Here is a 27,535-nt window from a genome sequence, read left to right as displayed (position 1 = left end):
CGTCGTCATTCTCAATTTTCTTTCGTTCCGTCGACACTATCTGCTCAATCGCTGAAGCGAGCAGTGCTCGTCTAATTTTGATATTTTTGCCATTTCCCAAACTAAATCATGTGCCAATTTTAATACCAATCTAACCTTGTAATATTGTATAACTCGGTTCTTTCGGGGTAAGTCTGTCTCACGTTTTTAGTGCTTAAGTATAGTGTTTGGTAGCGTTGTACCGGTATTTTATAGCCTTATCTTATTACAGCCTTTTCTTTTGATTTTACTTATGGAATAAATTTATGTGAACCAAAGTATCCTGTTTTATTGCCGCGAATCTGGTCACGGCACATTAACGATTTACAACTTTTTCAGTGATTAACCAGTTAGGCATATCTAAAAATAATAAATATGTTATCCCGGTTGTTCTTTCTATAACAGGTGTTATTCCTAATGTTCTTGTGGCCGAGGGTTTTGAGTAATCAAATGAAAGTCTCGGTCTAGAATAATTATTGTAAAATAGGAATAGGTAAAGAACATGGAAAGGAAGAAAGGTATAGGCCGTAAGAAAACAAAATAACGCTATATATAAAAACACAAGTACAATCATATAAAAACATTCCCTACTTAAATTATATATACAGGTTAGACACGGTAAAGAAAGAACTTACCCCAAAAGGGCCTGTATTTGTACAGATATTATGCTTTATATAGGTTACATGATTTTCAGTGGTGTTAAATTGTTTAGAATTTGAAATGAAGTCGAGCACATGTGCTCGCTTCGGAAATTTAGAAGAGAGTGGCGACGGAACAAAGAAAAGTAAGAATGACAAAGAACGATTCAAAATTTCAAAGCAGGTGGCCAGGAACCAGAGAAAAGTTTGATAAAAAGGTGGGATGACGATGGAACAAGTCGCATCGTTACAATCTTCTCCATAGCCTCAAAGTATTAGATTTTACAGATAGCATCAACATTGCCCTGCAAAAATCTGTAATTTTAAATACATGCCGAATTGTCAGAAATTTCATGCAGATGGAAGACGACGAATATATATAGGCTCTTATTACACAACCTCCACATGACACATAACATACTGACTTTACTTGTTATCGGTCTGTAAGTGTGGTCCAAACTAGCCAACAGGCTGAGAAAAAGAAAACATAATAATAATATTAACGCACGCACTTATAACCTCGCACTAGGTAAACCCTGTATTGCAGTTGCCATGGACACACGAATAGACAATTACAAATTATACCCAAACTCACGAGAGGAATAAATGTTGGCCATATAAATATTTCTCTCGGTCTGGAAATTGTACCGGGAACTCTGCCTGGCAATTCAGCTTGGTAACCGTTTGGCTATGGAGACAGTTTCTAAATATTAGTACAAAGCATCCTAATCCGAAATACATATTAGTTACAGAAATTAATAATTTAACTATCTAATTTTAGTAAGTAAGATCGTATGAACCCAAAGAAAAAGTCCTTCTATCCGACTGAACTCGAACCAGCATCTGTCGCCACAACGTGGCGACTGCTCTTACTAACAGAGCTACAAATAGATTCAGACCCGAAACAAATGTTTCATTTCCAGTACTTTGGCCTATATAAGCAGACTGCAAAAATTAGGAAACTATAAAGTCCTTAAGCAAAGTTAATTCAAACTGCTGGTGCATTATGTGTACTCATTTAGATATTGCATGTTAATTGTTTACTTGAAATACTTAGGAAACTAAAACATTTTGTCAGACCTAAATCTTGTATATTTGTTTTTTCAAACGAACCAACGTTTCGGACCTAAAGGGTCCGAAGGTCCCATTGTCACGGCTGACTGAGATGGTGAAGACGTTAACCAGTTATGCCTAATATTAACGCAAACCACCTTATTTTTCACTATAGTTACAAAAGTTATTAATTAAATACCTTATTTCCAAAGAAACATTCCAGTTTACGCTACATTATGTTTTACAAATTATTTAGTTTTGACAACATATAAATTTTTTGATTAACATTTTTTATTAATAATTATTACCATTAATATTACAATAAATTATAATATATTAATCAGTACTGCAGTTTTATTTCCGCTTAGGATTTTTCATCAGAGGAAATACTGGATCCCAAACTGGTGGTGCGGAGAAACCATCTTGTCTGTTGAAATAATGTCATTTTTTGTCTTTTTTATAATATCGAAATCATCAATGTAAGCTTTTGTATCTCAGTCTTTAGTGTTTAGTTGTAATTTAAATCTTAACCCTTTTTACTGCTATTTGACAGCTTTGGTGGTAGAAAACTAAGGTTAACTGAATTGATTCTGACCTCGTTGGCCTGAGTAATGCCACAGAGTGAATTTCCTTGCTCTGTTATTTATTCTTGTCATAGCGATGGCATACAACATATATCGTCGCCTCACTTTCTCAAACTCGTATCTTAAAACATAAAGTTACTGAAATGCAAAAAATGGATTGTATGTACAAATAGGAAATGAAACTATTTTTCCGGATTTAAATCGCGTATATTTGTTTTTACAAACAAACCGACGTTTCGGGCCCTTTGCAGGTCCCATGGACACGGTTGATTGAGGTGGTACAGTCTTCAACCAGTTATGTCTAATATTGATGTAAACCACCCTATTTTTTCACTATAGTTACAATAGTTATTAATTAAATACCTTATTTTTAATTTTACAAAGAAAACATTCCAATTTACGCTACATTACGTTTTACAAGTTATTTTATTGAATGAATTTTTATTAAGTTTAATTTATTATTAATTATTAATAGAAATTAGAATGAAATAAAACATATTAATTAGTACTGCAGTCTTATGTCTGTTTGGGATTTTTCATTAGAGGAAATACTGGATCCCAAACTGGTGGTACAGAGAAACCATCTTCCCTGTTGACATTAGGATGTTTTTTAATTTCAATGGCCTCTCGCAGCATCCTGGGTAGATAACGGACTTCTTTTGCAAGGACCTGGGGTTTGTCAAACTTCATTGAATGTGTAGGTTTATCCATGACATGCTCGCAGACTGCAGACTATCTGTATGTACAAATTTTGCAAGCTGATTTCATGTCACATTACCTTCATATCCACACATTGACTTATACCTATACTTAAAGTAATACATCCAAATGTCCTTGATAAGAAATTAAAAATAAATAGAAAGTTTTGCCGTCTCTTGAGTAATCACTCTTAATAAGATACGAATTTGAGAAAGTAACGTATCGAAATGCGTTTTTTGTGATATCAGTTAAGGAACGAAGTTGTGTGTCTAGTGGCAAGCAACAAGCCTATTAATAACAGTTGCAGTGCAGAGCTTAAATTGCAAATGCCTTTGAACACTGCATTCCGCCCATTGACTTACAATTATATGGACGTCGGGTCCGCGCTAAAAAGTATCCGAACTTATAGGGCGTTAAAATCGTATACAGTATTATTGCGTTCAAGGACACCAAGTCAGGTGGCAACTTCGTTATTCGGCAAGTTATATTCGTAATTTAAATTATTTGGGTTCAAAAACGTTGTGTATTGATAATAATGAAATTCCATTCTTATGGATATCATCTATCATGCTTGGATATCATTGACTTACAATTATATGGACGTCGGGTCCGCGCTAAAAAGTGTCCGAACTTATAGGGCGTTAAAATCGTATACAGAGCGTCATTCACGCTTTAGTCTTCGTTTGTTCGACTGACAGCGAAGCAAGCAAAATTAGACAGTACTGCGATGACATTACAATTTAAATTCAACGTTTTAGCTTTTTCATATTCCTTTACATGTCACTACGTTTAAATAGGTTGACTTGGGACATTTTTTTCGTGATTTTTGTATTAGACCCGTCGTCCATTTATTTGTAAGTCAATGATTCCGCCCGTGACATAAGTTGACAAGTCCCATGTGCCAGTACTTTCACCAAACTTGCCATCATGGTGGAAGATACTCGCGGTGCGTCAGGCGTACAGGAAAAAGATGGTATATTATGCAGAGAGGTTACTTTCGTATACCCCACTGTGGCACTCATATTACAAAAAGTACCCTAGTTTGAGACTCCGTGATTAATGTGATTGGCTAGCATTTTGTTATATTATTTTATGTTTAAGTTTTATAAACTTATAATTAAATTTTTATTGAATTGATATTCAATTATTTTTTGTGAAATTACTGCACTAGTTTGTTGTTTGTAGTATATAATTATAAATACAAACATCGAACACTCAGAAAAAATTACTTCTATCCGGCCGGATTCGAATCCACGTCTCCTAGCAAACCATGCCAGACGCTATGCCAAATAAACCACTTAACAAACCAGCGGACCTCACGAATTATTCTGTGCTTGTTGTCGAATCTTTGTATTTGGTTTTCAACTACTTTTTTAGCCGTAGCGTCGTCTATGAGAGTATTTCGTCGCCCAGTTAGATACCTTCCTTCGATTCCTTCCTTCCTTACGTAAAAATTCCTTCGATTCGGCCCGATATTTTATAAACTTGTAAACAAATACTTACTCCGCTGGCTCACTGACAAGAAGTGGATCTTGGTCTCCTATACGAGTTGGCACCAGTGCGACCAATCTTGTGTGATGTCCTCCCAGTTGTCTGCGAAGGTCTTTCACCGCTTCTTCTCTCCATCTGTACTTACGTCGATCAACCGGTCTAGGACATCCCATGTGAACCCTTTTCACCGTCTTATGAGCTGGCATCCTTTTGACGTATCTGAGCCAACAGAGTCTTGCGGACATGATTTATCTGATAATATGGGGCTCAAAACATAATATCTTCCAGCTCCTGGTTCTTTTGGATCGTCCAGCTAACTTCCCTGTACGTTAGTTCCAAAATTTTGCGGAAGATTTTTCTTTGGACGACAAGAAGCATGCTCTTCCTTCAGAGTCAGCGATGCGTGAAAACTTCGCATTAAGATCGGTCGTATGACAATAAACAAATGCTTGATAAAAAATATAAGAAAACGTAAATAAGAACTAAAACTTCACGATTTTCTTTCACCTGAAAAACCATTTTTGTTCTCAAATAATATTTCATGTCCACAAAAACAATCCGAGAAAAGACGCACAATAAATCAGTGGAAGCAAACGATAAGACAAAACAAACTCCGTTAAAGTACCTTGGGAGGAAAAATAAAGTGCAAGTCAACAACATAGAGAAGTGAACAGCAAACACAAACTGCCTTCATTGCGGACTTGTCACTTTAGAACAACTCGAGAAAGTGCAGTCTTCTCGAAAGTCGGTAAACTTGCAAAAATGCATCGGAAATCTGCAGTACTGGTTGTACTCGTATAAGTACACAGCTATGGCATCAGAATAAATTGGGAAGAAACCAGCTTACATTTTATTTCTTTGCGTTTTTCTTTTTCTTAAAACAGATGTTTTCAACTCCATTAACTTTACACGTTCTGCAGATTACATTTTTTTTTAATAATAACGCACACACTCAACATAGCTAGGGAAACCTTGTATCGCGGGTGACATGGACTCACACACAGACAACCACAAATTACGTCCAAACTCACGAGATAAATAAATATAGGCCGTACAAATATTTCTCCCAGCCCGGGAATCGAACCTTTGCGTGGCAGTCCGACATGATAACCGTTCCGCCACGGAGGCAGTTATAAAAAGTTTAAAAGACGCATGATACGAGTGAAGCTTCATACTTTGACATTATCTTTTCATTTCGTCGAATATTACTTATTTGGCAGCATTGACTTACAATTATATGGACGTCGGGTCCGCGCTAAAAAGTGTCCGAACTTACAGGGCGTTAAAATCGTATACAGAGCGTCATTCACGCTTTAGTCTTCGTTTGTTCGACTGACAGCGAAGCAAGCAAAATTAGACAGTACTGCGATGACATTACAATTTAAAAGCTTTTTCATATTCCTTTACATGTCACTACGTTTAAATAGGTTGACTTGTGACATTTTTTTCGTGGTTTTTGTATTAGACCCGTCGTCCATTTATTTGTAAGTCAATGTTTGGCAGTAATTGTTTTGGGCGGAAAACGAGAGTAGACTTACAGAAGATTTATAAAATTTCACATATACATAATTTGTTTCATGTAGTTTTGATTACAAGCGGTTTTGTTATAAAGGTACACTATATGGACTATATATTCATAATGATATTAATCAAAAAACGTTACATTTCCACACAAAAATATTTCAAACCAAAACTGTTACTATGTTAAAAATAAATACAAAGATTCAAGAGCATCATGAAATGAACAACAATAAGAAACTGTCGTCGTTTCGATGTTTGTCAACTCTAGCGATATACATCGAAATGCGAGAGAATTTGCATTCTACAGTCTTTCTAGCGTATTTTATGTTTTATTTATTTGTTTGGGGTTCATCAGCATTTGTCACATTACAAACTCTACATTGTACATCCTCAGTTCTTTAGACGCACAACAAAAAACACAACTACCACTAACTTTGAGCGGGATAATCGTTATCTTTAAGGTCTGTCCACTTTCATTTCAGATTTTCATGGTGTCGCGATCTCCGAGGTCCCGGTTTCCCCGGATCCCCGGCCGCGTCAGCGTAGGAAAATTAACTTTTCTATATTGTCTCGGATCTAGCTTAAATTATAGAAAAATGTATTGTTAATCAACTTGGAGATTATCTTCAAAAACATAATATTATAAATAAATTTCAACACGGATTTCAGAACGGGAAGTGCACTAATACCTTGTTATCAAATTTTACTAACGAAATTAATAGTTATTTAGGAGATAAAAAAATAACAGTAGCAATATTTTTCAATTTTAAAAAGGCGTTCGAAACTCTTCATACAGATAGTTTGTTAAACGCAATGGAGGAGTGTGGGGTGGAACAGCCGCTGAACTTGGTTCAGTGATTATCTCACGTCGCGGTCATACAAGGTGAAAGTGGGTGATAGGTACAGCAAAGAGAAAGAAGTATTGTGCGGTGCCTCAGGGTTCAGGGTGCGGACCAATCTGTTATCTGATGCATGTAAACAGTTTGTATGGAGTACTACGACACTGTACGGCGCACATGTTCGCAGACGACCTATGTTTGCTCCGAGCCAGAACGGATCTCGCGGAAATCTGCCGCTTCATACAATTAGATGTAGACGCAGTTGTTAAGCGGAGCCATGATAACGGCATTGTTCTGAACACGGATAAAACCAAATTATTGATTTTACACTCTTCCTATCATCACTTAACCGACTCACCCAGTCCCATTCTCGTCTATTCATTTAAATGTTTACATAATAATTTAATTAATTGTAGATGCACGCTAATAGAAAGAGAAAAATGTGTTACTTATCTTGGTCTCAAAGTAGATAAATATTTTTCTTGGGCTACTCATATAGATTTTATTTGTAACAGTTAAGTTTCAAAGTGCCAACCTGCACGTTGAAATGTTTGTATATGGCTATGGTGGACTCCATACTAAATTATGCCCTTGATAGCTATGGACTTACATTTAAATCATACATTGACAGGCTAGAGAATATGCAAATTAAGTTTTTAAAACTTCCTGTAAACAAAAAACAAAAGTTAAATCTAATGGTGACTGTACTAAATTATTCAAAATTTGTAAAATTCTTCCTATTACTTTACAACATAAATATCTTCTGGCTGTCAATAACCATAGTGCAGAGGTGCGTGACTCGTTGTAGTGTACGGCTGATAACAAGTATAATACAAGGTCAATGACCTCTGGTAAATTTGTAATCCCAAGAGTAACTAACTACTATGGAGACAGGACCTTAAAGAAACGTATTCCATACATATTAAACGGCTTACCAGAGGTTATTAGACATGAAACTAAAAAATGTAAATTTAAAAAAATTTTGAAAGAGCATTGTTTAAGTATTTTTAACAATATTAGTGTCAGTTTGTAACTTTTTGCTTAATTGAGACTCATTTCGATCCTGCAGTCAAACTGTATATACAGTTTTGTAGGACTATGTTTATTTAAATATATTGTATCCCTTTTTTAAATTCAAATAAATAAAAAAAATAGCTGTTTGTGGTACCGTCGTTGTTTCCGATTTCCATTACACGAGTGCTAGCTACTTACTTTGGGATCAGAGCAGTATATATGATGTTGTCTAATATTTAATTTAACTACCAATTTTTACTTACAAAGTTTCCTAGACTTTCTTACTCATTCTTCTCCGGGGTATCTGCCTTACGAATAAGTAGTAGAACTTAATCAATGTGTGTGTGATTTTTCTTGGAAAACATACGTATGGGACCTGTAAAGGGCCCGCAACGTTGGTTTGTTTTAAAAAAAAACAAATATACGCGATTTAAATCCGGAAAAATAGTTTCATTTCCTATGTGTAACAATCGCGGAAACGTAAGAACTTAAGTCACGTATTTCACGTAACCGATCCCGTATATAGGTTCATTATAAGAAACATTTAGGAAATAACAATTTGTATTTTAATTATTATCGTTTTTAATCTGGCGTTTGTGTATTCAATCTCATTTGTAAACACAGGAAATGAAAATATTTTTTCAAATCTTAGTCGCATATATTTGTTTTATTTTTTTTCAAACAACGCTTCGGACATTTTAAAGGTCCCATGTTCACGACTGACTGATATAGTAAAATCATTTCCCAGGGTGTCTACTCCCGTTCTTCGTTTGACATAAGTGCGAAACAATTACTGTCACATATTCTTTGTAAGTTGGTAGCAGTTCGTATTATTTTTGTGATGAAAGCAATTTTCATCTCACGTGGCTTAATGCTTAAATAATTCGCTAACTAAATCAAGACAATGCTATTCAAAGCTTTTTGCCAATCCTTCTACACTTGCAGCTTCTGGGTGTCATATACGCAGCGGTCAGCCGGCGCATTGCGCGTACAATATAATAACGCGTTCAGGGTGCTGCTGGGTCTGCCGCGGTTCTGCAGCGCTTCCGGATGGTTTCCATGCGATCCCGCGCAAGCACACTGCGTCGCTGCTGAACCAACAACATCCTGAACGTCTTTACTGACCGGTGGGACTCTCCGCTGCTGCACCAATGATTCTTAAACATTGTATAGAATTAATAATATATATTTTTTAATTTTAATTCCAATTTATTTTAATGTATTGAGTTTTATAATGCTATAATGTTTTATTTTATTTTAATTTCATTTTTGTGACTCGTATACTATGCTGTAATATTGGCGAAATATAATACTTTGAATTTGAATTCAATTATATGTTTGCTAATAAAGACTGAACCATAAGAACTCACACGTACTGGTCAAAATGCTTAAACGTTAAACGTTAAGTCACCGAGTTCGACCGAGAGCTAGCAGAATATGGACGTAGATTGAAATATCTGGCGAGACAGCTAGTCAGGAACAGGGACGGTGTAACAAACTGTACCACGAAATGTAGCTTGAATATTTTCTACCGAAAAAATCCGCAACAAACATAGTTAGACAAGCACTGCAAATGACAGTTTGTTAACAAGTATAACAAGTCAATCAATACAAATATTCTCTTAACTGCAGACCTGAACAAATGCAAAAACAAATAAAAGACGACGTACAACAATAGACCATATTATTATTGACACAAAGACCGAACAAACACAAAGAAAAATTACTTCGTTTGGATTCAAACCAGCGTCTGTCGCTCAACGTGGCTACCTTTATATCGATAAAAAGCCAGTGGGCTAATATAAACGAATATTATGGTAGTAAAAACATTGTTGTATTCAATAAAATAATGCCCTTATTGATAAATACCAATGTTGTATGAGCTTAGAGCTAAGTCCAAACTCATGGTACCCCGATTTCGTTTAACCAAGGTAAACGACCTTTTATGAATAGACATTTATTGCAATTATGGGGAACTGTATACGTTTTTATAATAAGATTCCGGAACATATACTAAGTTTATCATTTCCTAAGTTTAAAAACTACATTAAAAATATTTTGATCGAAAAATCATATTACAAAATTGAAGACTACGTGTTAGATAAAGATGTATGGAAAGACGACATTGCTCCAGAATTCACACAAATTTGATTCAAAGTGTATTCCATAGCATTTAAGTTTATTTGAAAAGAGCAATCCCTAGAGTTTCTTGCTCGTTCTTCTCAGGGAGGTCAGCGTAGTGAACGAGCAGTAGCTTAAATGTGACGTTTTCAAGTGTAAATTTATTTTACCTATGGAAAAATAATCTTTGACTTTGACTTTGACTTTGTATGACAATAAAATTGAAAGTCAAAAGTCCTCTACTTCTTCTTGAAGAGTTATAGCTCCATCACTACAATCGATGATTCCCCCAAAAGTCGAACGTCAAAAAGACTATCGAAGAGTGCTATAAAGACTCACTATATGAATTTACAGTATTAGGCCATTTCCTGATTTGTCAGTGCGATAGCAGTGTGGCGTCGGTACACTCGGTAAACGCAGTACCGAAAGCTTACCTAGCGCCTATATTTCAATGTGTTTTCTAATTGGCGCGGTTTGGAGCGGGAAGGGATTCTTTCGGTTTACGGTTGAAAGGGTTGTAACCCTAACTAGTCGTGAACAGGTTCACCGCATTGAAATGGGAAACTTCCGGTCCACAAAATTTATTAAAGAAGTAAAGTTTAAAGAAAGGGCTGTAACAATAAAAAGGTAAATGTAAAAAAATAGGTATAACAGTATAAAACACTCCCTACACTTTATTATTAAGGCACTTACCCCTAAATGGGCCGAGAAACTGAATTACAAAAATAGATACATGAAGGGTATAGACTTATAAATTATTACACATGATTAGATTATTAACAGCTCTGTTGTGGCGGTCGAGCTGGGAGTGACCGTGGTACGAAAACAAAACGAGAAAGTGAAGGAAGATGGAACAATTCAAATTCAAAATTTAAATACAAGTAAAATAAAAAAAATTATAAGATACAAGAGGAAAGAGGCGATACAAACAGGTAAGATGACGGTGTAAGGAGGTCACACCGTCACACGGTATACCGCGCCAATCAGGAAGCGCACATTGAAATAAAAGCGCTCGGTAAGCTTTCGGTACTGCGTATACCGAGCGTATCGATACTGCACTACCACCACACCGACAATTCAGGAAACGGCCTTACACTTAAAAAAATACATGTAATACTTAATAAATACAATTTACATAAATGGTGGGGCACATTTCTCGCAGAACAGATAGCCGGCAGGGATGACGCAGCGCAATCAAACCACCCACATGGAGGACTGATGACCTGGTGAAGATTACTACGTCCAGCAGACGGCTGAAATAATGATGACGCTCATAATCGATCGAGTTCTTAGGTATTAGCGATTGCCGTACATAGAAAACGAAACTATATAATCGGATCTAAGTCGCGTACCTATAATACTTTTTTCAAACAAACCAACATTTCGGAGTCCTCACAGGTCCCATGATTGCGGCTGAAGACATACTTTCCTTTTCATGTTTTAGTATATTAATTGTACAATCATACTTGTAGATATATTAGAATCATGGCAGAAAATGAGAGCATAAACAATGAGTTCGTATAAGACAAAGAAATGAGACTTAAAAGTAATGCTAGTACTTAGTAGTAGGTAGTCTGATCAGGCAGGGATAAAGATTTTAATAGGTTTTGCTTTTTCTCTTGACCCCAAAAGGATTTATGAACGTGTGAATTAATTAAATTGATTATTCGAAATGGAGTCGTGGTCAAGAAAGATAATTAAAGGTCTCGTCCACACTTAAATGAAGACGTGCCTTTTGACGTAATCGGGCTAGGTCAGCGGGTTACGGTGCCGTATTGGAGTGGCTTGTTAGAGGATGGATTTCGTCGGAATATAATTTCTTCCTTGTGAGTGTGAAAAAGGAAAATATGAGAAATTCTGTTTACTGTTTAGTTTGACATATATTATGACTTCTCGTTATCAGGAATCGCATCATCATAGGGCCCAGGATGGCGAAAAGCTCGTATTAAAGTCTCACACTGTGGTTACAGGAGTTTATCCGCTCACGCGATGCGCTCATCCTACCGCAAAATGGCGGCTATTTGGTTTCGCAAATTAGGAAAGGATTTAGTTTAAATACAAGTTTTTATAAATAAAAATTATTATTCTGCATTGCTAAATAAATACCCCCCGTACTACAACAAAAACATCTCAAATAAAATGCAGTATACACCGCAAATCCTGCACTTAAAAAGCACTAATGAAATTTTTAGTGTACTTGGATAAATATGATAATATTCCGTTTGAGTGGTTCTAACGTTTACCATAAAATTACTCCTTAAAGTATAGTTTATAAACTATACTTTTCTTTTTTATTATTCAAGGTAAATTTAAAAAATGCTACTTACGGTATGTTTTCAATAAATAAACACCGAAATCACCATCCCAATAACACACACGATTGTCGTGACGTATTTTTGAAGTTGTTTATTTTTTTTAAATGACAGACCCAGGCATTTAAAACTTTATGGTTTGCTAGAGTAGTTACCGAAATAGCAATTAGTATTAGTTCTTTTACCTGTTATAACTTAGATATCCGATAAATCGGTATAAAATCATCACCGGCACCTCTAGGTGTGGTATGCGTCTACGGCTGCATGTATCGCGTGAACGGTTATTCAATAAATTCTTCTTCAATTCGTCATATAATTACAGATCAATAGCACAGGTACTGGTTTACTTAAATAAATTATCGATTACACAATAGCTCTTGGGATTACGCTGGTAGAAATAGATTAAAAATTTTAAACACGATGACTTCAATGCTAAGCTGGCGCACGTCAACTCGTTCCATGTCAACAACCAGTATGGCGGGTCTGCTTTTGCCAGCTCTGTATTGAGCTCCAAGTGTGCTTTATGTTTCACTGGATTAGTCGACAGGTGGCATTGTAACTAATTAAGAGACAATTATAGTACCACAATCATCCACTAGGTGGCGCTGCTGCTGTGACGAGAATTCACTATGAATAACATTGGAACGTAATCTATCTTTTTTATTTAAAAAATAAGAGGGCATTATTTTAATCTCCCATCTCACCAGATGAAAGTGACGATGAGATCAACCCTCGATTCTCCATCATGCACAACTAAATAATGTCTATTCACACTCGACCTGTTGTCCAGTTTGAACTTCGGCTGATACATAGATTCATGACTAAAAATGCAGCCAGGAAGCTTGGCATCCTTTCCAAGGTGAGGTATTAGTTCACGCCGGGATAGTTGCTTCAACTATAACAAGCACGAGAGCGGTCGTGTATAAGTACTTACTGCTGCCACCAATGGGATGATTCTGCTAAATACTAAATGGCCACCTAGGATTCAGTTGAAAGCGTGCTATAGGCGATTCCAATTTAGTACAAATAAAGCTGTAGAGCTTTGAACACCAAAGTGGCCGGCTTACCGGTATGTAATGTATCACGGAGAGTAGGTATGCAATGAAAATTTATGATTTAATTCCAGCTTTCCCTTTCCATCAACAGGGGACTAGACGTAGGCTGGGTTTCCACCCCTATTTTTTGTAACAAATTTATATGGCGAAAGTGATGGGGTGGGATTCCCTGCCTGCAGACTTATTCCCTAAGCGCTATAACTATGGCCTTTTGAAAACGTTAATGAATATGCATTATTTATCCGCTCACGCGATACATGCAGCCGTAGACGAATAGTAGTATTCGTCTACGCATACCACACCTAGAGGTGCCGGTGATGATTGTATGCCGATTTATCGGATATCGAAGTTATAACAGGTAAAAGAACTAATATTAATTGCTATTTCGGTAACTACTCTAGCAAACTATAAAGTTTTTAATGCCTGGGTCTGTCATTTAAAAAAAATAAATAACTTCAAAAATACGTCACGACAATCGTGTGTGTTATTGTTTGGGCTGGTGATTTCGGTGTTTATTTACTGAAAACATACCGTAAGTAGCGTTTTTTAAGTTTACCCTGAATATAAATGTTTATAAACTATACTTTAAGGAGTAATTTCATGGTAAACGTTAGAACCACTCAAACGGAATATTATCATATTTATCCAAGTACACCAAAAATGTCATTAGTGCTTTTTAAGTGCAGGATTTGCGGTGTATTACTGCATTTTATTTGAGATGTTTTTGTTGGTAGTACGGAGGGTATTTATTTAGCAATGCAGAATAATAATTTTTATTTGTAAAAAACTTGTATTTAAACTGAATCCTTTTCTGATTTGCGAAACCAAATAGCTGCCATTTTGCGGTAGGAGGAGCGCATCGCGTGAGCGGTTATGCTCCATTATTAATGCACATTCATATCCGTTGACCTCATCGTCACTTTCCGTCAGATGAGATAGAGTTAGAAATTTAAAAAGTCATTTTTAAAACTGATTCTACCAAAAATCGAACCTTTAGAGCCTACAATACAAACCGTTGGTCCACCGAAGTCCTGAAATACGGTCAAAGCTCCGAAATAAATGAAATTCTGTGAAGTAATTTCATTTATTTCGAATCCGATTTTGCAAATTATTCAGCAGACTGCGGTACGTCACACGTTGCATCATACGTCTTCCTGACGCCCCATTTAGACGGGCGCGCTATTTCACCAAGTTAAATTGTGAAAGCAGGTGTGAAAGCCGTAACTCTCGCGAGAACCGAAAAGGCCTAAACGCGGTACGCGGTCAAATCAAGCAATACCTTTCTGTAATACGTAACATTATCATAACGAGGATTGTATTACACTACACTGTAACAAAATTTATTTTACACTTATAACAATGTTCTTAGTTACAGATACGGAAATCACCTTAACCTGTTCATCGCCGTGGTGCGCTAAAACGACTTTTTAGCAGCAGTAGAGCTACTTGTAATAGAGTTCGTCCAGGGAAGTACTGCGACTTTACCTATATCTGCCGGTAAGCAATGTAAACTACATTCCGATTGTGAAGAGTAAACGTGCTGGTGAAATTACAGGCACATGGGACTTGTTTCAGGGTGAGAGGCCAGTGCCCATCAGGTTTTTGCGATTTAAGACTCTGAGTGGCACTGTAACTGTAGCGTACGACTTGTTCGTCTGTTCATATGGTATCATAAAATAATAGGGGTTAAAGTATGAAATTGCCGATTTGTACTGAAAATCTAAATTGTTTATTTTTTAAATTTTTAACAAATTTATTTAATCAAAATAGTTGCCATTATTATCTATACATTGCTGCCATCTAATGGGAAGGTTATTAATGCCTTTGCGATAGAACTCCGACGATCTAGACTGCACAAACTGTGTGAAAGCATTTTGTACTGCCTCCTGGGAAGAAAACTTCTTGTCACGTAGATAATTGTCCAAATCACGAAAAAAATGGTAGTCCGTTGGAGCAAGGTCTGGTGAATACGGAGGATGACGAATGGTTTCTAACTGCAGTTCCTGAAGGGTCAAAATGGTTTCTCGTGCTGTGTGAGGTCTCGCGTTGTCGTGGAGCAATAATGGTGAAGATCGATTCATGAGTCGGGGCTGTTTTACTGCTAGTTTTGTCACATGGTTCGGAGTTTGGCACAATAGACATCTGCCGTTATGCTTGACCAGATCGGAGAAAACTATAGTGAATAACACCATGCTGAGACCACCAAACAGTTACCATTACCTTTTTATTGGTAAGATTTGCTTTAGGACACTGTTGTGGCATTTGACCTGGGGTCAGCTATTGCATTTTTCTTTTCCGGTTATCATAAAGAATCCTCTTTTCATCACATGTTACAATTCGATCCAATATTCCTTCATTTCTGTACCGGTTCAACAAGGCAACACAAGTTTCAACACGCGTTTCTTTCTGCAGATCAGTCAAATCATGAGGCACCCATTTTTCGTATTTTTTTATTTTATTGATGTGAGTCAATATTGTGGGTAAGGTAACGTTAAACCATGCCGCTAATTCCTGGGTAGTTTGACTAGGATCGGCTTCCACTATCTCTCTTAATTCATCGTTATTCACCTGTGTGGGCGGTCTTCCTCGTGGTTCGTTCTTTAAGTCGAAATTTCCATCACGAAAGCGTTTAAACCAAAATCGCACGGTGCGTTCATTAGTAGACCCCTCTCCAAACGCAGCATTGATATTGCGGGCTGTTTCTGCCGCGTTAGTTCCGCATCGGAACTCGTATTCAAAAATCAAAAAAAATGATAATGTAAAATGTCAATCTAAAAATAAACTAAAAGTCGCACACGTACGTCAGTTTTAGGTAAACATTGATGGAACGTTACGTGTACGCACTCTACCCGGCTTTATGACCGACGCGGCCTAGGTGTAATAATTGCTCCATTTAGGCGGCGCCGGGTTGAAATGCCCGACAATAAAAAAAAATCAAAAATAGAACCAAATAATGAAATATCGCCAAAAAATACTTACTTCTAAACACAAACGAGACAAAAAACAATCACATAATCCGTTGTCATTTTTGAACATTTTTGCAAATTCTAGACACCGACGAACGTGTTAATAAACCCCACATATTGGAGAATGTGCCTTCGAAGACTTGTGAAGTCCCAAGCCAGCACTGGGCCATCATGGTTTACTAAGGCTTTAAACCTTACAGGAGAACCGTACACAGCAGTAGGACGCATATACGTTGACGGTGACAACCAACGAATTAGTAGATCATTGTCTAGATATAGATACAAGGAGCTATATAGAGTGGTTAAAACCACCTAATGTTACAACATTAATTGGATTGAACATCGTGTTTTATCACCATGACATTTATTTACTTTTTATGGAATTACTCCTGAAATTTGTTATAATTGTTAATATAAAAATCGAGCACAAAAAAAATTTCTTCCATCTGATTCCACGATTTACATTGAACGTTTTATATTGAATCAATATAAGCAGTTATATTTAATCAATAAAAGCGCTTATATTGACGAACGTGTTAAATATGTTACAAAAATCCTCCTTAACGCCTGCTGTCAATGGAATGCTAGCAAGCAGATTTACGGACATAGCAATAACGGAATGAATAAAACCGTCTGCAATAACACCTTTTTATATGAACCTATGTCGATATTAAAGGATGTATTGTATTATGAGAGCATTTGCCAAGCTTTTATCTTAACTTTCAAAACTATGAAGTCTTCATTAAACTCTGTAAATGAATTTATGGACCTAAAAATGTAACGCTATTGAATATTTTCTATTTTATTTTAATTTATAATTAGATCTCTATATAATTTCTTATACTTTGACATGTAGTGCAATTTATACTGTAATATTATATTTGAGAAATAAATGAACCTGGCATCTATCATAATATCATAAGAGACTGATCTTATGATATTATGATATTATTAAAGCAACGGCTTCCAAGTAACAGCTTACTTACAAATAAATTGCTTTACTTTAGTGGTCTTGGTGAAACCCCATGAAGTGCATAACATAAATAACAGATAATGAGGGATTTAAGATTAGCGAATTTAATTTTTTACATAGTAATCATAATATGATCAATATGTATAATTATTCTAGTTTTTATGCATGAAACTAGCCTACAAACAATTGTGAAATAATTATGTACTTTAGTAAGACATCATTTAAAGTAATATTGTAGAAAATGTGAGTTGCACTACTTCTGCGCTGGTAGCCTCAATTAAAAACAAAAATGACGGTTTTTAAGCTTATGCTTACTATTCTTACGCGCCTCTAGCTTTTCTTGTTTATTTTAAGTTTTGATAGTTACGGCTCAAAATTTGGTATGGTATGGACAACAATTTTTTTATTGAAAGATAAATTGCAATTTTTTTAGACATATCAAAATTTTAAATATACAGTTCGATAGAGCTAAAAAAACTTAACAAAATTGTATATATAACTCATTTTCGACATTTTTACCTTTATACCAATTACTATCTACCAGAGATTACGCTACGGTGTAAAAACATCCAACTATACCCATATAACACGCTTCTGAACCTGTAATAGCGTACATTCGTTCTGGACACATTTACAATATCAGCATATGATTTGTGACCAGCCGTACCGTAATAGCGTTGCCTAACTTATATTAATATTAGTAATTATTATAGCGGCCCATAGCCATCGCGGCCATGTTTGTGGTGCGCTGTATCGACGTATGACAAAACATCGCGTTTGCGGTGTATCGTTGAATTTATTTATCGACGTTGACAAATTTATTACATTAAGGATTTTGGATTATGCACTTTTATTGGTACTCTTGATATAATAAAGCAACATGCGACGTCAAAAGTGCTTTTATCACATGAAATGAAAAATTTAAGAAAGAAAGGAAATACATTTATTTGTTTACCACAATGACACCACAAAATATAAAGACCCAAACAGAACAAAAACGAAACATTATCAAAACCTTCAACGTAAGACATAAATAAATAGTTACGAAACAAAAAACAAAAACAAAGCAAAAAATATATATAATTATATAAAAATTCTGCGGCGCGTGGTCGGGTTCAGTTTACGGGGTGTGCTCATGCTTTTCGGTGGCACAGCAGTTAGTATTATGGGCGCTTGTTGAGGACGTCGATTACCGATTTGGGTCAATTTAAGAAACAAACATTTCTAAGTTTGTTTTGGTTGGTTATCGTAATTTTGATATGCATAGTACATGAAATTCGGCAGTAGTTTGGCATTTTTTCCCCCTAAATACTTCTCTTTGGCATAGCTTTCAAGAAAATGGAATCTAACAGAGAGACGGTTGAGATACAACAACGCTATAAAAAGTATCTCATTTCCATTACATCCGGTATTATGCCTTACATTTTTACAATTGTGAGATCTTGTACTCGTAATCTATTACGCCTGCGTATATTACCTCCGTACGATGGCGTGCGGACGCCTCGGCACTTGTGACTTTGTTTCAAAAAAATTTAAATAGCTCTTTAATGTCGGCCATGTTTAAAAATTGCAAAAATATATTTTGACCACTAATTATTATCAAACAATCTTAGAAATCTTTTCGTGCCAATTTTCAATTTTTTTCAACAGCCATTTATATAAAAAATTAGGGCTTCAGCGACAAACCCCAAATTATGATCGATAGATTACTTTAAAACACGAACTATTATTACACTACCAATATAAAGAACAATAGATATCATCGCCTTACTTTCTCCAACTCGTATCTTATAGCACAAAGTTACAGAAATACAAAAAATGGATTGTATATAGAAATTTTGCAGCCTGATTTCAAATCACATTTCCTTCATATTCACACACCGGCTTTTAACTATTTTTAAAGTAACGCATACAAATTAACCCCCTTGATAAGAAATTTCAAATAAATAGAAAGTTTTGCCGTCTCCTTAATAATCACTCTTTATAAGATACGAGTTTAAGAAAGTAAGGCATCGATATAGAGATACGTTGTGTGGTGCCAGCCGCGGTAACAAAAGGGTCACAAACTCAGTATTTTCTTTTTAATTTGAAATTTACCACGAGCTTTTCGGTGAAGGAAAACATCGTGTTTCAACAAACAACCTTCGGAAAACGTGTGAAGTCTGGCGTCGCCTGATAGGAGACTCGTGCCCAGCTGTTGAGCATATAAATGGGTTGCTAATGGGTAAAATTAAGCAAACACGAAAAGAGCCTATCCACACGATGACTATCCTATCCTGTACATCTAGCTCCCTGGGCAAAAATAGGCTACTAGCCTACACCGGTTGGCCAACCCTATCACCACGATAGCAACCATTAAGGCGGGTATCCATTACGTTCGCACACCGACTGTGCTCCGCGCATTTGCAACTGCTCTATTAGTGGCTACGTTCCATGCTACGTTGCAAGCAACGTTGCACGCTCCGCGGTAAGCACTCCACGCGTTGGAGATTTTTGCGCGAACACAAAGCGGTGTGTTTTCGTGGACACAAGGATGCAAGCAATCAAGACGTTTACGGGTGTCACGCTTCGCGCTTCGCTACGATTTTTTACGTTACCGCGAATTCATCGCTATGAAGTGATCGGAAGAGAAATATTGACCTCGTGAACAATATAATCAATTAAAATGTATACCGTACTCTAGCTACTAATTATGGGCATGACATGTTCGCTCAACGTTTAATGAAAACTGTGGAGCAGTTGCATGCGCTCAGCAGAGTCGCTGCGCGAACCTAACAGAGCACTCGGTTTTCTTGTTGTGATGCGCGTAACGTTTCCATTAGAGCCTTTGCAGATGCACGAAGCACAGTTGTTGTGCGAACGTAATTCCTACGCACTTTTATAATATGTGCCATAGTTAGAAGAAGAAGAGCATAAAAAAGTTACCGACTAATTTCATTCTAGAATCTTTGTCGTTTTGCAGATGTGACCTTATTACACCAAGTGTGCGTATTACAGTTCTTCCTTTATCAGCCATCCATTATACACCCCATTACTGGGCTCACCTTGAAGGGGAATATTTAATAGTAATAATGTGCCAGCCATCCACACCAGTTACCTGGGGTTCTACCATGACCTTTCAAAAAACAATCTTATTTCAATGTAAGCTTATAATAAGCTTATTATAATATTACTCATATTCGTACCATGACAAACCTATCAACCAAGTAATGTATTAATGGTAAAGTGACTGAAAGAACGAATGATTTCCTAATATTGTATATTCCTTACTAAAAATAGAAAACAAATGACGCTATATGAACTGTATGTATAATGCCATCTCTTTCTTTTTGACGTTCCGAATCGTTCTATCGTAGTTTAACGTTAAAGTACTATTTGCATTCAGAGAATTTTAACTGCCAAAAAAAGAAAAGTATGTAATATTGAAATCTATTACAATTACGTTGTTTTCAATTATTTTTCCGCATTTTCATGAAGAAAAATACATAAAACAAGCTGAGTCTTGATTGTCACGTTGTCACGCGAATTCGGAATTATTGTCTAGTGTCAACTGTTAGTTTCCCCAAGGAGCATATCGATGTCGCCGTCATAATTTTACTAAGTAAACATCGCGTATTTTTATTTAACGAGAAATTATTTCCTATGTACTATTGAATAAAAAATAAACAAATTATTGAAGAGATATACGTAAATAAATAAGTTCTATTTAACTTTTAATCATTACAAATCAGTATTAAGACAATCAAACTGAAAATAATATTTTTTTTTATTGCGTCCGTGTAACTACTTTAAGATTGCTAAATTTGACATCAGAGCAATACTTTAATGTTTAAGTCGCGTCATAGTACGAACTGATGAACGGTGACGGTTGCTCGCGGTTGCCGCGGCGGGGTACTAGTAGAACCGCGCAGGACGCGAAGACCTGCGCGCTTGGCGGCCGTCGTCGCCCGCACACTTTGGCGGTCGGTTCAGGCGCAATGTGGTGCAGGCGCACGCAGGGTAAGTTCTCTATTAACCGCGCGACTTGCAATTCACTCCCACTAACTTCGCGGTCTGTTCCGCAATCGGAACGGTTTCGTACCCGCAACCGCGGCAGCTACGTGCCCGCACAAACTTGCAGGGTCGTAAGTATTCAAATAAAACCGCTGTCTAGCTGCACCGGCGGGCGCGGATGGAAACCGCTCCGTGAATTGTTAACCTTATTAACCTTAAACTGACGCTACTCAACGAGTGATGTGGTCCTACATAATCGATATTTGGAAACTATGTGGCTGTTTTTTTAAAAAAAAAATATTCCATTTTTCATACTATATCTACACTGGTACTGGTCTATTATTAAATAAATATATTAATATAAATTATTATTATTTTCTTAATGGACCAGTGTCAGTTTTATAAGAATAATATAAAAAATATGGCGACAGTCGCCAGTGTCAATTTTCCATTATACGTTACCACGGGTTGGTGAAGCTGTCACTGTCAAGAGTAAATTCGAACCATCAACGAATTTAATAAATTAAATTATGTTGTTTTTTTATGAAGGGTTATGCAATTTTCTATAATTGTTTCTAATTTATTTTGCATGCACAAGTAAAATAAAACCGATATTATTTTATTTATTTTTTAAATGCATTTGCTATGGAAATTGAAAAAAAGTCAGAAATAGTAAATAAGAAAACCAATCTTTCGATTTTCCTGGAGCTTCAATCCAAATTTCTTTTATTTTAAACTCATTGGAAAAACTTAAAAATTAAAAATACTCCACGTTTAATCTACGAGTATAACGGAATTTAAACATCTTAAATATCTAAAACACATAAATTTTTCTTCAAGCAACAGCAACATCCAAATTGACATGAAATTGAAACGGTTGTCCGAAATGTGAGTTGTGTTAAAGTTACTCGAAATAAAATGTTTAGTAATAATAATAAAATAAAAGAAATCAATTTAACGTGAATGCTTTTCGCTTCGATATTTTAGGGACTTTAATTACAAAAATCATACAAAGAAATTCAAACATTTCACTAAAAATTTACTGTCGATAAACATCAGTCTTCGTAAATGAACATCACTATATTTGAATCTAGAAATTTCTATGGATATAGTAACAAAAAATGCAAATAGTCGGTGGAATGTTATCTCACTGGTTTTAAAATTTTTGTTTTCACTCCAATTTTTACAAGGTGTATCGCTACAACTTGGCATTTTCACGTTTTACGAGAGATCTTGTATGTACAACGATCGCCATGTCACTATGGCGATGTTTGTAGGCGTGTCATCTCGATATGGTCATTTTGACCATGTCGAGGCGACACGAAACACGCCCCCATACCATATCTCCCCTTTTTTTCTATATCTATGGTTTTAACATTATAACAAGCTTACTTTAAGGGCGTCCTGGTACGAAAAGTCAATGTAAGGTTAAAGTAATATTGTTTTAAGAGGTTGTGGTAGGCCCCCTGGTCTCTACTAACTATCGGCCATTACTCTAAACAGCCAGACAAGAACCAATTGAAAATAAATCAATTCCTAAATTGGTCTTATTGGAAACCCGAAGCCTCCACATCAAGCGCTCACAGGATGATTTGGGCGATAGTCCGTCACGCTGGTCAAATGCTGGTTAGGGACTTCGTTTTCCCAGAATCATCAAACTTCTTCGTATAAGTTACAATGTTTTTCTTCACCGTTAACTAAAGGTAATGCCACAAAACATTCATAAATGTTAGAACTTAGAAATTAAAGTCGTAGGTACAGGCCGCCACAGAGATTCAAATAACCGTTCTCGCAATTGGCTACCACAGTATTGAATTTCCTTAGGCTGCTACTAGACGGACTGCTTGTGCGAAGCTGGTACAACTTCATGCACTCGAAAGTGACTTCGCGCAGTTATTACCCACAGAACAATAAATACAGTACAATAAATTGTGCTCCTGATGGTAAGCTACACGCCTGTCCATAACAGTTACAGTGCCACTCTTCCTGAAACAAAAGATGACAAGTCCCATGTGCCTGTAATTTCACCAGCACCCTTACCCTTTAAAACCGGAACGCAGTTATACTGACATTACTGCTTGGCGGCAGAAATAGGTAAGGTGGTAAAGTACTACCCTGGCAGTACTTCTTTCACAAGGAGCTCTACTGCTATCAAAAGAAGTGGTAAATAAACGTAACACGCGTGCCAACTGCAGGTGTAATTACGCGTACATAAGCTTAGTCTACCATTATCATTTTGTACCTTGTGGTTGAGTAACTTCTTTAGCGTAAAGTTTCTAATGCGATTCACGTCCGTGATCCCCGACTATGCTCTGCGATTGAAATTGCGATCGAAAATGAAAACACAGGTGCCATTACTGCCTCTGTGGTCGAACGGCTACCACACTGGACTACCACGCCGAGGTCCCGGGTTCGATTCCCGGGCCGGGAGAATCGAAATACTTGTAAGGCCTACATTTATTTCTCTCATGAGTTTGGGTGTAATTTATGGTTGTCTTATGTCCCTGACACCTGCGATACAGGGTTTCCCTAGTCCCTATGTTGATTAAACTTTCATGTAATCGTTCCAGGACATATAAGAAAAATCGTATGCTCCCTTAAGAATGTCAACTGCTGCTTTAGATTCTCTGACTATCGTTCACGTAAACAACAGCCAACGCTTGCAGTTGCACTCTCGACTGCACGCAATTGGAGTCTCGACTGCATGCAGCTGATCACGACTGCACCCATTAACTGCAGATGTCCAGTCCATCTGTTGGCAGCCTAAATTGCGTATTTGTCTACGTAATACGTAGGGGCTGATGCACGACTGCCAAACCGCGTAGAAGCGTCGTAGCTATTCGACCTAATTATTTTGTACAGCGGTCTACGATTCAAAACGTAGCCACTGTGACGGATAAATAGCAATGGCCGTAACAAATTTAATTATCTACGTATAACGAAAAGCTGTTTTGAGCTCATTGTGGTTTTAATTAATCCCAAATTGGGTTACTCTGTGTTCATTCGGTCACTAAGTTACGTGGGCGTAATTAAAATTAATTAAATTACTAAAACACTCGTTTCATATTTTTTTAAATATTGTTGATACGTTTTGTAGTCGATTAAGCGAAATATGAAAACTATAATCTACCAGGTATAGCATGGGAACGTAGCTTGGGTAGCGTAGCGAGAGGTACTTTATAAATATAAACGACGATTATATCATAATTAGAAATTAATACGTGTATTCAATTTCAAAGCTTTGTCCAGAACTCCTAGATGTCTGTTTGATATCAACACTCTATTATTCTTACAATTCTAAATACAAAACCTAAGCTGCCTGTACTACATCTCTCTTCCTCACAACAGAAGGGGTGAACATCCCGAACTAGTGCCCTACCTATGATAAGCAACATACACATGTGATCAGCCTTTACTACAGGCTAGCCACACACTGCTGGGAAGCTATCACTTACTAACAAACAAAACCACCGAGAAGGCTGGGGCTTTAATCTGTCAAAAACCTATCTAAAAGACAGACTATGACAACTTCCTAATCAAACAATCTAAATATATTTATTATCTATTCTAGCTATTTAGGTATCCTAGCTATTAAACCTTAATTCTTTATTCAAGCTTCCTACCTAACCTAAATCCTACCAGGATCTTTAAATAATTCCAAACAAATAACAATTCTCATCATGCACGCTGTTACGACGACATCACAGGCTTGAGCACACATCGGGCGTCCACTGGGTAACATCAATATTGACTTCTCAGCTGCCTTAGTCCTCGTCCTGCAGCTATCCACGTTCCACCAAAATTTCCTACTTTCACACGTCAATTATCCTAACAACAACATTTCCTAACACCAATATGATATGGCGTTATATCATATGGAGGATTCCTAATAATTAAACAAATATATTTTCCCTTGAATGCAGATAGTTCCTGTTCATCTGGTCGAATGACTAACAACAATGCACATACACAAGATAATATATCCATAAAATGAAAAATAAAAAACAAATTATATCCATCCAAGTCAGTAGTCCATCTCCTCCTCCCGTCCTTATATCTCTGCATTCAAGATACACCGTCATCATGGCTCCATATGAAAAACTATAGAACCTATTTAACCTATTCACATGCACCAGATCCTGCTTACCAGAGAACCTGTCGACCAAACTAGGAGTAGATCTAGTTAACCTAACTTCCGCATATCATCATATTCCGCATATCTCCTGGACAACAAAGCAACTCTATCTTTTTTATCAAAATTCCGCTCCTGTTCTGACCGTGTAACTACTTCTTATCTGCCCATTGTGCGAACCAATGAAGGCTGCTCGTTTCCAAAAATTGTCCCGTAAATTTTCCGCAACACACACAACCACGTTTAAAATTATCATTTTCCGACTTATATAACTCAGGCGCTATTTTATTTTCAGACGAACTACGCACTTTCGGCAAAACATATTTACAAATTTTTTCTAAGGAATTACCGTTTTGACGCCATTGACCCGTCTTGCCACTTACGTCAACTCTTTTCTTTATTTCCGATAACCGAGCAGAATATGTATTCCTAGTTCTTTACCGCCAAGTTATCAGAACTCTTTGATACCGGCCCGATAGAAGACTTTTCTTTCTTTGACCCGATATCTGTCATTGACTTAGAAGAAATTTTATTGTCAATTTTCAATTTTGACAACTTGAAATTATATTCCTTTAAAATATCCTGGCCGAGGATAAGACATTCCTCATCACCTTGCTCAACAAGCAACCTCGATAGTTATTTATTTCCATTAATTGTCAATCACACTTTGGTGGACGCCTGCACTTTGGAAATGGAAAACTCGGAGTATCATCCATCTGCAAATGTAACCTTTTTGCAAAACAATGATAGATTATTGAAACCGAAGCACTAGTATCCACCAACGCCTTGCACCTTATATTATTAACAAAAACAGATATAAAAGGTGCCCTATCTACACTAAAACCATCAATTGTATCCAAATTTCCTAAATGTTCAGCCGCGCTTTGCTGACATCCACGTTGAGGAGATCCCGACGAAGATCCACTACTATATGCCCGTGAATACACTTGACGTGGCGTATCCTGCTGCATGATTGTTGCCCGTGGCACTTGATATTCCGACTGTTCAGACTCGGGTCCAACTATCGGTGTAGAGTCACCCTGTGTTTGCCAACAGTGAGAGTGCTCCTTATGAAAATATACTGGCAATTCAATATTTAGGCGACCCACATCGTAACCGTGATTAAATATATCTTCTACTTGCATAATTGTTTTTCTCAACTCCTCTTTCGACAAATTCAAATTACTAGCCAGCATCCATTGAAAACTGGGTATCAAAGACTTCAAGAAATGTCTAATAAACTGAACATCTTGAATATTCGCTTTCGTCGCTAACTTATCTAAACTATAAAAATAATTCAAGAGCGTTTCATTAGGCAATTGTCGCCTATAATAAAACTCTCGGGCATAATCTATCTGCGAGAGAAATTCCTCCTTAAGCTTTTATGCAATTATACCATACGTCGTGTATGAAGAAAAATACGTTTTGTACCATTGGAGAGCCGGCCCCTCCAGACACAATGCTAACACGTATCTCTTTTGCCCATCTGACCAATTATTCAATACGCTGATCGCCTCAAACTGAAATAAATTCGTCAACGTCATCAACCCCGTAAACTTTTGCGCCGCCATAAGATGCATATTCTTTCTTGCTTTTTTCACTTGCACAAGAAATAAAACAATAAAATAAGTAATATAAATCAAAATTACGACCTTATATATGTTTTCCTCTTCCTCTCTTTGGAGATTTTTCGTAAAATCATATAAAATTTTTCCTCATTGGAATTTCCACGTAAGGCGATCTCCACCACTTATAAGGCGGCCTCCACCATTTATAGCATGGGAACGTAGATTATAAACGACGATTATATCATAATTATAACTTTATACGTGTACTCGTATACGTGTATACGTGTATACGTGTATCAATTTCAAAGCTTTGTCCAGAACTCCTAAATGTCTGTTTGACATCAACTCTCTATTATTCTTACAATTCTAAATACAAAACCTAAGCTGTCTGTACTACAATACCTACCTGGTCTCTTTAAGGCCATCCCCAATCTGATCAAGATATGTAACATCGAGGTCCTTTCCTCGCGTATCCTTCCACATTCGCTCTACAAATTTGTCAATAATCTTCAACCAAGTTCTTTTACAGCAACACTAAAAGAAGCATTTGTGCAGATA

The 27,535-nt window shown here is 36.6% G+C and overlaps 1 protein-coding gene across 1 annotated transcript in view; it reads left to right on the top strand.

The window, feature by feature from the left end:
- Nucleotides 1-26,382, top strand: part of LOC113236294 — a 125,111-nt gene extending 98,729 nt beyond the window's left edge. The window contains exon 2 of the mRNA XM_026472306.1: nucleotides 26,287-26,382. Coding sequence (XP_026328091.1) covers nucleotides 26,287-26,382 — 96 coding nt within the window. The remainder of the gene's footprint in view (nucleotides 1-26,286) is intronic.
- Nucleotides 26,383-27,535: the final 1,153 nt, after the last annotated feature.

This window comes from Hyposmocoma kahamanoa, unplaced genomic scaffold, assembly GCF_003589595.1.
Source record: "Hyposmocoma kahamanoa isolate Upper Pololo Valley unplaced genomic scaffold, ASM358959v1 91, whole genome shotgun sequence".
In the NCBI taxonomy this organism is placed as follows: Eukaryota; Metazoa; Arthropoda; class Insecta; order Lepidoptera; family Cosmopterigidae; genus Hyposmocoma; species Hyposmocoma kahamanoa.
This window is presented reverse-complemented; position numbering and strand designations above follow the sequence as displayed.